General features: G+C 35.9%; 1 protein-coding gene across 2 annotated transcripts in view; it reads left to right on the top strand.

Moving 5' to 3' along the window:
* scube3 (signal peptide, CUB domain, EGF-like 3) overlaps nt 1–14,134 on the top strand; it is a 116,047-nt gene that overhangs the window by 44,729 nt on the left and 57,184 nt on the right. For both annotated transcript variants that reach the window (XM_065269122.2, XM_065269121.2), the window contains exon 4: nt 3,633–3,767. In XM_065269122.2, coding sequence (XP_065125194.1) covers nt 3,633–3,767 — 135 coding nt within the window. The remainder of the gene's footprint in view (nt 1–3,632; nt 3,768–14,134) is intronic.

Here is a 14,134-nt window from a genome sequence, read left to right as displayed (position 1 = left end):
TCTCTTTAAACTGATTGTGAGACAGTGGCATGTTTCATGAATCTGACCTTTTAACCTCATAATCCCCTTCCTGGCTTTGAGTGATTGATTGTCTTTAACTCTTAGCTCGGCACAGAGGGAGAAACAGAATGAGAAAAGGAAGAAGGGATTAACAGTGGAGAGCGAGAGATGGAGAGAAAGGAAAAGAGAGGGAATTTTTCAACACCGGGACGTCCTCTCGGGAGAATTTGTAGAAAGCGTTTTAAGCGTAAAGAACATGAGCTCTTCTCTGGGTTGTGCCAGAGTCCTGTTCCTTTTCCAAATATTTGCTTTGGACGCCAGCCGCGACCTGTGCATAACACAAGTCCCTAATGCAGCACGCTGACCGGGAGAAACTCACTAAATGCGACGGACGTGTGAGAAAACGAGAGAAGCCGGAAATCATTCGTTTGTTTATGTTGCGGGTACAAGGTGTTTTGGGTGGGATGATCCTTGGTGATACATCTCATGTTGACGTACAAATGTTATTTGTGTGAGAACTTTTGACAGTCGTTGTGTGTTTCACCTGATGGTAAATATATCTACTCGGAAGCAAAAGCTTTTATGAAATGAATAGACATTATTTCCACTTTGCTAGTTTGATGATGTGATTTTGTGTATGTTTGACCGCTGGAGATGGGCATAAATGAACATACTGGGAATTGGAGAGGTTATATCTCCCCTCCGGCTGGGGTGAAATAGCATAGATTAGAAATTCTATCCGTAGGACTCAATACATTGGACAAATAGACAGAAGATTAGTTTCGCATGAGGGCTTATTAAGCACAAGCTTGTGTATACAGACTGACTCTGATGTGACATATCTGAAAGAGAGATCAGATTGCGGTCTCATCCGACGAAACAAAGAGAAACGTCTACAGTGAGAACACAGACACATATTTGCTTGTGTGATATGGAAACTATTGAGAAACACTGAACAGATTTAAAGGTTTGTTGATGAAAGGAAGCATCACTTGTTTTTGGGCTACTGTATGGGAAACTTGTGTAAATATTAGGGCTGTCAAAATTGAGGCGGTAATAACTTGTTAACGTAAATTTATTTTAACGACGCTGATTTTATTAACGTGCAAGTAACGCAATGCACAAATTTTGGTTTGACCCTTGCCCTAGCACGTTGTTGGATAAATCGAAGCCTTAGACCGGAAATAGTCAGCAAACATCTAAAATTATCTTTATTTGTACGTTTTCTGAGATGTGTATCATCCTAAATGCTTAACTACAGTAATACAATGATGCGTGTCCATCCATTTGCGCATCTGACATTTTGGTTTGGGTTTTAAAACATGGAGGAATTAGAAAATAAAGTGCAGAACTTGATGTTAAAATAGTTATAAAGACAGATAAAGTTTGGTACCTGATTGATGTTTAAAGAGTTATTAAGAGCGACAAGACTCAAAAACAATCTTCCTCGCACTAATTGACACATCTGAAGCATGCACACAGGCGCGCGACCCCATTATATGCACATATAAACATAATTAAAGTTTTAAAAACATCTATTTTGACAATAATTCATGCAGAAATAATCTGTTATGTTTTAAGTAAATGTTTGATTAACTGTTGGGAAAAAATATCTGATGTGTAACATTATATTAGATCCTTACATTACAGTAGATCTTAAAACTGCCTGTGTGTCAATGTCAATCAAAGAATAAAAGAAAACTTATATTGATATTGTTTTTGACTTTGTGTATGCCAAATCTATTAGTTTTATCAGTGATTTTAAGGTACAGATGCAATGATTTTAAATTTGAACCTTAAAAAATCTTTTACTGGATTTTTTTTTTTTTTCAAAAAAACAAAAATAAATAATTAGCTGACTTTGTCTCTAATAATTACCATACATTTGCATAAATATTCCATATTCATCCACACCCATGTTAATAAGAATATTAAAATGTTGAAAAGTGTTAAATTAAATTAAAATGTTAGATTAAGTTGCGATTAATCACGAGTTAACTCATGACAATCATGCGATTAATCTAGATTAAATATTTTAATCGGTTGACAGCCCTAGTATATATACATATGAGTCAAAGCACAATACTGAATGATTTGTGGTGTGTTGGATACATGGACAAAACATTACCAACACCTAGTTATATTTTTTCCTCACCAATTAGATATAATCAAATTAGAATTGGGTTATGCATGGTGGATGTAGTAAATTTTTATCATAACGGTTTTTAATCATGTTTTGTGCATGCTTTCACAACATTGTTTTCTACCAGCTGGCTATTGAAAAAGAAATATCGCATATAAAAAGAAATACGTGAACTGGCTTACTTCAGCATTCGAAAATAAGGTGTAAATTGTTAGCATTTGACAACATTTGAAGAGTTTGGTTCCAAAACGAGATAACTGCGTTTTTCACATTTTTGTCAAAACATGTTATTATTGTGTTTTATTGTGCTACTTAGCTGTATTTTTTAAGTTATAAAGGCTTAAATCAAAACAAATCAACTGCAATTTAATAAATATTAATTGGAATGCACAATAAAAAAACAAGATTTCTGAAAAATTAAAAAAACTGAGTTGTCTCGTTTTGGAACCGAACTCTTTATTTGATTCTGAGATTGAAACTGTGATTATCGTGGTAAATTTGTATGGGTAATAATTGTGTATATTTGAGATATTATGTCAAGTCCTTTGGCTGTCCCAGACGAAAGATTGCCATTGCCATAGTCACGATTTCTGTGATTTCTGTGGCTCTTCATCGGTGGTCAAATGTCGTACAGTGAGAGAGGTTCAAGAACGGCCGTTTTTCCGGTCTTGCGTTCAGAGATAGCCTACGATAGTTTTCTGACAGTGTCAGAAATTCAGCATGATCACCACACAGTGTGTTTGCTGCTACGACATGCGTACTTTTATTTGTTTACCACTAGCGCATTCTGGTGACGTTGCGCTAACTTGTGACGCAGCCATTGAAGCCTCTACATTATACATGCCTGTCGTACCCAAGTTTAAACGATCCATGTCGCACAGTGTGATTAAAATCCTGCAGTGCATTCTGGGCTTTAGGGGAAATGACCTTCTGTAATTGAAAAATAAACTATAGGTTTAACTATATTGACTTTTAGGCAACTGTTGAATGATCAGATGTTGTAATGTTCTGTAAAGCCACATTAACTCATAAAAGATCTGTCAGCTAACACACACACACACACACACACACACACACAGGTGCCAATGATATCAACAAAACCGGAATCAATGCTCACACATATGAGTTAAGTGCTTGTTTGCCAAAACATACACACTCGTTCAAACATGCAATTCTGTTTCTGTTCATTCTCAAGTTTATTGTAATACGCAATGAATGAAACTTAAAACTAACCTTTAACTTCTGTGGTATCTGAGATTATCCCGATATCTGGATCAAAAGTTTCTTCTCGTGAAAACTTACAATGTTACTTTCCTGCACACAAAACATAATCCATGAGACACGTAAATCATTTTCCACTTCCCTGGTTATTTTTGCTACAGTACATTTAAGACAAGTGCCAGGAACACAATTATAATCACTTACAGTAATGTTCATGGCTTTCTCCTGCTGGTTCTCAATCTTTACTCGTGTCTTTGTTTTACTGCAGATGTCGATGAGTGCGCGGAGGGGAATGGCGGCTGCCAGCAGATCTGCGTGAACATGATGGGAAGTTACGAATGCCGGTGCAGAGACGGATTTCTTCTGTCCGACAACCAGCACACCTGCATCCAGAGACCTAAAGGTGAACGCAGATGTCACACGCAGCACGACACAGATGTGTTATACAATGCATGTGAGGTGTAAATTATGATTACAGTACAAAGTACAAAGCTCTTTTCATTTCCAGGATGATAATTATATGAAGTGTACAACCAATCATACCTCAAGACATTTTGTGGTATAGTCACGAAATATTTGATTTATTTATGTTCATGCTCTACTGAAAATTCAAGCTAAGACCAGCATAAGCTGGTAGCTGATTTTAGCTGGTTTAAGGTGGCAGTAGCTGGTTTAAGCTGGTCCTGAAAAAGTGACCAAAACACAGCTAGACCAGCTTGCTACATTAGCAAAACCAGTTAAAACAAAGCTGGTGCTGGTCTTAGCTGGATTTTTCAGTAGGGTGGATAAGATTTTCAGTTATTTCGTGTCACTCAGCACAAATTTCTATAAATTGTTTTTCGTGTCCCTAGCATGACTTTTTCTTGTCATTTTAGGTATTTTCTTTTTTTAATTACTGTCACTTGGGGTTAGATCTTGGGTTTGGGTTAGGATGTAATTTTATGTATTGGTTTCTATATTTTTTTTTTTTATTCGCTTGGGATTGGGGTTCAATTATTAAATCAATACATATTTTCTTGATGGGCAAAATGACCTAAGAAAATAAGTCTAAAAAATATTAAATTTAAGTGAATTTGTGCTTAAAAGAAGCAAAAATATATTTCAATGGGATGAGAAAATGTTAGAAAAAGTTTAGAAAAAAGTTAAATTATTTCAGAAATTTCTTCTTACCCCATTGGCAGATTTATTTGCTTGTTTTAAGCACAATTTTACTTACATTTTATATTTTTTGTCTAAAAACTAGATGTTTTTTGTTAATCAATAAAATGCATCTTCATGTTTAGATATTTCTATTGACAACAGGACAAAAATACTAAGTAAGAAACAATTTTTTGCGGTATTAAAGTTGGGGATTGGGTTAGGAAGTAGTAAGTTGTTCTTACTCCAAGTGACAATGAAAAAAAAGAGAGGAAACAATACATAAAATTACTTGAAAAGAAAGTCGTGTTACGGACACAAAAACTATTTATAGAAATGTGTGCTGAGTGACACAAAAAAGACATTTGTGCCCAATAACACGAAAAAAAGCGGAAAATTGTGTCCAGGAATTTGGTGACTATACAATGACGTGCCTTGAGATGTCATGTTACAACAATGTAACACACTACCAGTATGATATTCAGTGAGAAAATAGTAAGCCAGTATTTCTTTCAGACTTTGCCATGATCATTGCGGTTTAACAATATTGTGGAAAATCGTCGTTCTCTTCAAAGCCAAAGTCTCAGGAGATGAATTTGGCAGTTCGAGCTTGTCAATGTTTGCGTTTCATAAGCGCGCTGTTATTTGAGTTGTGGATCGGATGTTTCAAACGCTTCTCCTTTTTTTATTGTATTTTCATTGTTTTTCCTTTGGAATGGGATTTGATAAATACGGTTGTTAATCCCTCATATTTCATGGTAATATTGGTTTTATTGCTCCCAAATTAAAACTTTTTGGACAGAGCGGTAAAGTCACCGTAAATCCACAAACAACTGCTGTCGTGACCGGCGGCCCAGTGCGAGAGTCGAGGTTCAGACCGAGCGCTCATCTGTTTGCTATTACTGTTATTGTTACAGTTCAATATGCTTTATATAATTGCAGACTGGGAAGAGACGATGTTGGATTAGCCGACAGAGACGGTGACATCATTCCTCATCTTAGGGTGTTGAGAGATTGATGAATAGGATGTGTAGCCGATGAAAGTGATTTATTTTGCTTTTCATTTTAACATAAGTGTAAAATAGTAGTTGTTTATTTTTTGTATTAGTAAGAATGAACAGGAAAGTTTTTCAAAACGTCAATTTTTTTTATTTTTCACATAAACAGCGTATATGTATGAAACGACTTTATGGTTTTTCGATACGAATGTTCCACCTCGGAAAATGCACGGCAGGAAATTATGTGCCTAATATAAACTTTACCATGTGTACTGTTGTGCTTTTCATGCAATTGATCTTTTTGTCCTGATGAAAAACTTATAACTAATAATAGACTTATAAATATCTACTTTTCCTTCATTTGTCCTTGCGTGCGCTACTGAGGATATGATGTGATGTTATTCCTGCCCTCGGAGCATCTAGCCATTCTTTTAAGGCATCTGGTAGACGTTTCGTCTGTTGGAAGACTCGTCGTTGCTGTAGTGATACCTGTGGTTGTGTCTGTTTTGTGGTTGTTAGACAAAAACAGCTTCCCAAACACTTTCTTCGGTAACAGTGAAAGTGTCTGGGATAGATGCAGATGGAGAATAGGATGAGTGGATGAGAGGAAATCGAGCCTGAGGCTGTGCAGTGATTTCTGAGATGGGAAAATTCAATGGAAAGTACTTGATAATAACACTGCGTGATCGTGTCAAATGTTTTCCCTGAATAATTGAAGTGCTGTGCTTTCTGAAGCTGGAAAAGAACGTGTAAGACATTTAATAAGGAATGTTAACTAGCTGTTCAGTCCTTGTTTTAGGTTATTGTGGTAGATTATGAAGCCTTTAATTTAATGCAGGTTAACATTAATGTGAAAATAATAATACGTTTAAAAAAAGATGTGTTACCATATGATGAGCCTTTATTTGTACGTTTACAAAACCAATTGCCATTTTGTGTTCATTTAATTCTTTGTATTGATGGTGTCAAAGCTTTCAGAAGGATCAGAACATGTTGATGTCAAACGTTTAATGCAGTCTTGCTGAAAGCTGATTGGTTGAATTGGTGTTTCATCACACAGGTGCTTCTCATGTCGCTTGCTTGTGTATCTCACACCTGTAAAGTACATGCAGCTTTTAAAGGTAATGAATCTCAACACATGTGTTTCGTGTTGTGCGTCATAAAAAGCTGCTTTCTTCATCTTTAAGTCTTATTTGTTTCAAGAGTCAGATGACAGACCGAGTGCAGACGTCCCCATGCAAGTATAGCTGACATGACTGTAGACACACACAGGCTCTCACATTATAAACACGCACACATGCATACACACACATCATAAACAATCACACACACTGTTTCTCTCTTGATCTCACACAAACACATACCTTAAACAAACACACATTCTCACGCAGACGCACACACACATTTTCTCACTTCATAAACAAACGCACAAACACACACCTCATAAACAACAACACACACACACACTCATAATTAGGGCTGTGACTGTTGTCATAACCACAGCGGTGGTGCAGCGTCATCGCGGTGCTGAAATGCGACCTGCGGTGGTGTGCACGTCACAAATGTAAAAAATGTAAAGTACAGTCTGGCCCAGCGGGGTGTCCTAAAGTTCGTGTGACGCAAACGGCCAGCGGACTCAGTGTTAATCTATTACCCCAATAAGGTTCCTTATTTAAACCGTACTTGTTGTTTCACGGATAGAAGTGCTACAATAAACACGCACATAGGCGCTTGCCAAGCAGGTATGTTCAGTTGCTTTACATTTCAAGTTTAAAACCATGCGGGAAACATGACCGCACCGTTTTCCTCCTTCTTTTCAATGTGCTTGGGCGCTCCACAGCGTCTGCCGTTGCTAAGTAACCTAAGCATTGCTTGACGTTGTGATGAGCACCCACCGGCGTAAAAGAAAACTGGCGCCTATGAACATGCATGTTTGTTAAGAAAGTTATATCTGTTTACATTTTAATATTTTAAAAATATATGTATGCATTATATGTAAGCCCATATGCACACACACGCGTTTTATAACCACCAGGGTGAATTGATGCCTTACCATTGTGGTGGTAAAATATTGGCACTGTCACAGCCCTACTCATAATACACGAACACACACTCGTACAGTTTGTCACATCACACGCACGCACGCACGCACACACACGCACACATGCACACACATGCACAGGTTCTTACATTACAAATAAACTGGAGCAATAATGTCTGTTTTATTTTCCATCATAGCCAGAATTCAATAACATATATAAAGGAAATGCTGAGTGCATATTTTATACTTTCCTTTACTAAATTGCAAAAACAATAATCACTCAATGTTTCACTAAGCACTAAACAATTTTCTTTTCAATATCATTTATTTCATGTCCTTACAAATATGAAACAACTTGCAAGTAAAATTGCATTTTTAGGAAATTGATTTGATAGTTAGTATCAAATGTGGTGATTTTGTAAACTTAGAAAATGTCCTCTATATAGAAAGACCTTTTGAATAAACATCATTCACTTGATATGTGAAAGTAAAACAAATGAAACATTTGAAATGATTCTGCTTTATGACATCTGGCAGTTTGACTTCCTAATGTTTTGCATTGCCAATCTGAAGAAAACCCAAAGAGAGTTCAGAGGAGCGCAGGTCTAATTTGGCCATTGCATTTGAAAGTATCCCAGCGACGCATACGAGAATTCACATCATTACCGAACCATGCGAGGATTGTTTTTGGAGCGCATGCTGTACATAAATAAACGCATAATTGCTAGTCATCAAAGGTGCTTGTCACATGTAATTACAGAATCTCTAGGAGTTCGTGCTAAACTACGCCCGAGGAGCTCGCGTCCAGGCAAACCAACACCCAACGGCCTGAAAGTTTCTCTCCAAACTTTTTTTCCCAAAACTGTCATATTAAAGTTTATTTCTAAACTTCTCTCTGATCCTCGACTGTCAAACAGCAACCCGCACTACTTACGGTAATTTTCTCAGATTCATAACCTCATCAAACTCGGAAAGCTCATCGCTTTGGGCTAGAAAGACGAGAAGACAAAGCTCTGCCAAAACTAAATTGCTTTTGATGGAGATGACAGAACACAATTCTGTAACTTTCAATGATCAGAGCGGCATGCAAATTCTTCTTGACTGTGTAGAATCAGATCTACTGATGTATTTGTTAAACAAACATAATTTGAGGTGGTTAAACAGTGGACGGGCTTTTTGCCCTCAGTGTTCCTGTCTGAATCGATTATGTTCAGCTGAAAGAGAACCCTAGTTAGCAAGTAGTCATTTATCAGAATTACTAATAATATTTATGAGGTTTTTGTTTTTTTCAACCCATGATCTACTGTAGGGCTACAACTAATGATTATTTTGATAACCGATTAATCGGATGACTATTTTTACAATTAATCGGATAAAAGCCTAAACTATTCAATAAGGTTTTTTCAACTTATTATAACTACATTAAACCTTAAAGTGGGGTATTCATGTGTAGAAGTGTACTTAAAGGAATACTCCACTTTCTTAAACAAACAAGCAAACAAACAAACAAACAAACAAAACGTTAATTTACTCACCCCAATGGCATCCAAATTATTTGTGTCTTTCTTTGTATAGACGAAAAGAAATTAAGTTTTTTTTTTTAGGATAAAATCCCAGGATTTTTTTCAATTTATTAGACTTTATTCTACCTCAACAGTTTAAATCGATTTAAAATTGCAGTTTCAATGCAGCTTCAAAAAAGCCGGTTTCATGATTAGTAGTAAATCGGCATCACCTGCTTTCAGAAGGAATGGCATTTACTACACAGAGCCGTAGTTCATTGAGAAGCGCAGCAAAATCAAATACATTATCGAAAACGATTTGTCCATGATTATGAATACGATTTTGCCTAGTTTCTCTGTGAAATACAGTGTAGTAAATGCTGCTCCATTTGAAAGCAGGTGAAGCTGATTTACATGACATATGCGAAACTACCGCCGTTTACAAGTGTGGAAAAGGAGGACCTTTAAGACGTTGTTGTATGATAAATGATAGTTATTAATGTCTTTGTGTCAGTTTATTGTTAAAAAATGATCCGCCACACATGTGTAACACGTGACCTTTCGACATGATTACGTAATACGTAAGGTTGCACTGGTGCATCACACAGTGCTTACTTTTATTTTTGTAGCCAAAAATAACAAACATTTTACTAGAGAAGACCCATGTGCCTCAGTTGGGATCATTTCGAGCCCTTTTAAGATGCGTTGAACGGGAATTTTAAACTTCTTTTAAACCATTGAGGTCCAATAAATTCTTATAAATTGAGAAAAATCATGGAATATTTTCCTCAAAATACGTAATGTCTTCTCTACTGAAAAAGTAAGACATAAACATTTTGGATGACATGGGGGTGAATAAATTATCTGGATTTTTTTTAAGAAAGTGGCATATTCCTTAAATTGCAAAATCCACACATTGCGTTTTACTTATTTAATCTTTAATTTTGACATTTTAAGCCTTAATTAAAATGTTTGTCCAGTTCGTACAATGGTGAAAGGTCTTTATATGTCAAAATATAAATAAACAAAATGTATTGAATTGTAATTACTCACTGATTAATAAACTTACTTTGATCCGCAACTTTAGACCTTTAAATTTTTTTTATTTCTGCCAGACTTTATAACCGTGCCCCTCATCCTTTATGAAGCAGACGCACGACCGTTCCCCATGGTGGGGAACAACCGTGGTGCCGAAGTATGTGGCATTGCAGACCAACTAATCAATAATGACATTTGTTTCACATTCGATTATTATTGATTGTACCAATTATTTTTTTACAGAAGTATAAAACTTCAGCATACTGTATAAGCATACAACATAAATAGTCAAGCTTTGTCTTAAATCAACATATTCAAAATAATAATGCCTTCGTTATCTCAGTAGTTTGCAGAGCAGGCTCGCTTCAGTTATAGACCTTAGTTCCAGTTCTTCTCTGGCATTTATATCAACTTGTAAACTTTAAATAGTCCCGTTGAATTGAATAATTGTCCTGCGTTTATGTGCTAGATGTAAAACTATGGGAGTCGAGTGCAAAATCTACATGCATTCACCTTTTCTTTTTATTGCAATGGCCTTTGTCGTTTAGCATGTGTTTGTATAATATGTATAGGTATTTTCTGAGTTTACAATATAATTTTGTCTGCAGTAAGAGAGGTTAATAATGGGTCTCAGCGTTATAGACTTTATGCACTAGACACCCCATAAATTCGGTTTTATACGCTTCGGGAACAGAATAGGTGTTGGACTTAATTGCTTACAGGTCACATTAAATACACCATGTGGTAAATGTGGTGAACTGAATGCCGATCTCCACGGCAACCATCTGAGACGTAACGTTCGGTTTATATCTGCTGTGAACGATTTCACAGAAGACAAAAATTGTTTGAAATCTCTTTTGATATGTTAATGTTTTGTATTTATTTGTACTTTCCTTTGTGCTCTGGGTCGTAATAGGTCAATCGGTATATTAGGCCGTTTCTGTGCCGTTGAGCGTACTATAGTTCGATATGCTCTGTTATGTTTGTTTGGAAAGAAGTTTGTGTTACACAACGCACACAAAAGACAGATTTGCAGGTTTGCCGTTGACTTATGGGAAAAGTCACATCTGTTAATGAACGTTCTCTTTGGTTCAGAGGTTCTGAGAAGAATTGTTTACACATCAACCAACAACTAGTTAGTAGAGCGTTGCAGTGTCAATGTTAGAGGTGCTGAAAACGACAACTTCAAGAGTACACACACATCTGATGGCATTCTCCGTGTCAGATTGATGTTATTGTTGGTATAAAGATCTGAGAAGTCCTGCAGAAGTCACTTTGGTATTACTTTGGTATGTTTTATCTGTTTGTCTACGTGAAAATCACCTGCTTTGGGCTCATTGCAGGAGAATAATCTAGACCTGGCTGGTAAACTTTATGCATAAATATTTTTCTTACATTTCAGTTTAGAATATTTATTTATTGGCAGCGAAAGTGTTAAAGAAAGACCTCTTAAAGGGATAGTTCACCCAAAAATGAAAATTCATCATTTACTCGTTCATCATTTTTTTCTGATGAACAAGAAGGACGAAAGTCAGTGGGGTCTCTGATCGGTTTCTTTATTAAAACAAAGAAATTATACAGGCTTGTAACAACATTTAGTTTTTGGGTGAACTATCCCTTTAATTGTGATGTTGTATTGTATATTGCAGAACGTATAAGAAATGCAGAAAAACTATCCAATTGGGTTATTTTTAACCCAGCAGTGTGTTCGGTCCAATATTCACCCAGTCATGAGTTAAAATAACCCAGTTAGTTTATGTCAGATAATTTTATTAAATTAACTACTGTATAAAAATAACTTTATGTTTATGTTTTATATATAAATGTTATTTTTTTGCTTGCATGATGTGTAGTTTCACATTTTAAAAGTGTGAACCCCTTAAATTGGAAAGGATTTTGATTGGCTGTCAAAGTTTTATTATTTCTCAGTTTGATTATTTTCAACAAAGCGTTGGGTGATAAAGGGAAAAACCCAACCCGTTGGGTTGTAATTTAACCTATGCTGGGTCACATTTTCTGGATTTATTGAACACAAAGGGCTGGGTTTGTCTCTTTTTGACCCAACGCTGGATTGAAAATAAGCCAGAATTTTCATTTTTATTTGTGTAAGGTAATTCAGGTTAAAGTCTCATAATCTAATAATGAGATTTGGAGCATCACAGTTTAATTTCACTCATTGATTTAATTTTTTACTTGATCTTACTTAGGATATCAAGGTTATATTTTCACAAAATGTTCTTTACATTACATAGGATGATTTTATATAGAAAACAGTAAATTAAGTCTTAAAAAATGTCTGGGTTTTCACAGGCAGGGTCACAATTTAGAAAGATTTTTACAACTTTGTTGTACATTTTTGGAGAATGTTTCTTTCGGGTCCAAAGAAATGTACCCGACCCAAAATGACCCGAATCACTTTCTACCCGACATGCATACATAATATTTTTTTTAAAGAAAGACCCAACCCGAAACAAACCTGTCAAAATTAGACCAGAGTCCGACCCGACCAAGTGGCATTTTTGTAAAGGTGGGGTGCATGATCTCTGAAAGCCAATGTTTACATTTAAAAACAAACACGCCCCTACCCCAACAGAATCTGGCCCATTTCTGATAGACCCGTCCCACACATACGCAACCCAGGCAATGATGTTGGTTATTAGACACGCCCCTTACTGCTGATTGGCTACAAGTGTGTTTTGGTAGTCGGCTCGACTCCCTTTCAAGTGTTTTTCAAAAATCACGTACCTGAATAACCGCCTTTAACTTGACCAGACACGAATGCAAACGGCATCGACATGTGTGCGGTCTGCATCCTCGAAACCAATTTGGCCCACTTCTACATTTATTTTAATTTTTTATCTGACGACAACACCAAGGTAACCGCTTACAGTGTGTATTCAAAATTGGCACACGTGAAATTTCGTTTCGCAAAAACTGCTGACAAAAGATTAATCACGATTAATCGCGTACAAAACAAAAAAAATTCGCATTATATTTTTGTGTGTGTATTGTTTAATTATCATCTATATATAAATACACACATGCATTTATACAAAAATTATTTATGTATATATTATTTTATTTATATAATATAAAATATATTAAAATCTAAATAAATATTTATATACATGTAAATGTTTCTTAAATACATATATGCGTGTGTATATTTATATATACAAAGTAATTACACACAGTGCCAGCATATATATTATGCAAAAACAAATGTTTTATTTTGTATGCGATTAATCGCGATTAATCTTTTGACAGCACTAACAAAAACACATTCATTTTAAATATCCAGAGTCTGCTAATTTATACCGACACCTGAAACTTTTAGACCTGAACTGGGTCGGACCTCTGGTTTTCGGTTCTAAGTGGACCTGTGAAGACCTCTACTCCACACCCCTCACATCTGAGTGTTTGTTTATTCAGTATTTCAGCTTGCTTTATTTATGCTTTTAACTACCCTGGAGCACTCTCAGATCTGTTTAACACATGTTTACATTCTGCAAAATGTGAAGAGAAATATATAGAGATAGCATTTTTAACATCACCGCGGTTAAGTGGGAGAAGTCGAACTTTCATAACATTCTGTTTGTCAAACTTGTAATTATGAGTTTGAAAAGACCATATTTTTTACTAGTCGGAAACACATAATAACAGTAATTCTGTGAAGAGTTAAATTCAGAAAGAGGTCAAATTTTCTGGAGTTATCAGGGTTGTCGAAATTGGATTTTAGGGTGTGTTATGATGGTTTGTTAGAGAATGCTTTGCAGAGAAAATTAAATTTACTAGCGTGTAATTTTACCGGTGTTAAATCCTTCCCTCGTCCCTTGCCGTCACTCAATAAATCTTGCCGTATTTTTCTACACTCCACATATAGTTTAGACTTGTTTAACAGTCCTATGTTTTTGGGACACCTGGGATAGGAACACAGACCCTAATCGGCCACTTTTTTTCCTTTCAAATGCCTTTTCCATCCTCTAGTGTAAATTTCTTCCTATTTCCGATCGGTGAACCTCATTTTTCTTGCGGCCAGAGTCTCAGGAGTGAT

This window comes from Paramisgurnus dabryanus, chromosome 21, assembly GCF_030506205.2.
Source record: "Paramisgurnus dabryanus chromosome 21, PD_genome_1.1, whole genome shotgun sequence".
Classification (NCBI taxonomy): Eukaryota; Metazoa; Chordata; class Actinopteri; order Cypriniformes; family Cobitidae; genus Paramisgurnus; species Paramisgurnus dabryanus.
This window is presented reverse-complemented; position numbering and strand designations above follow the sequence as displayed.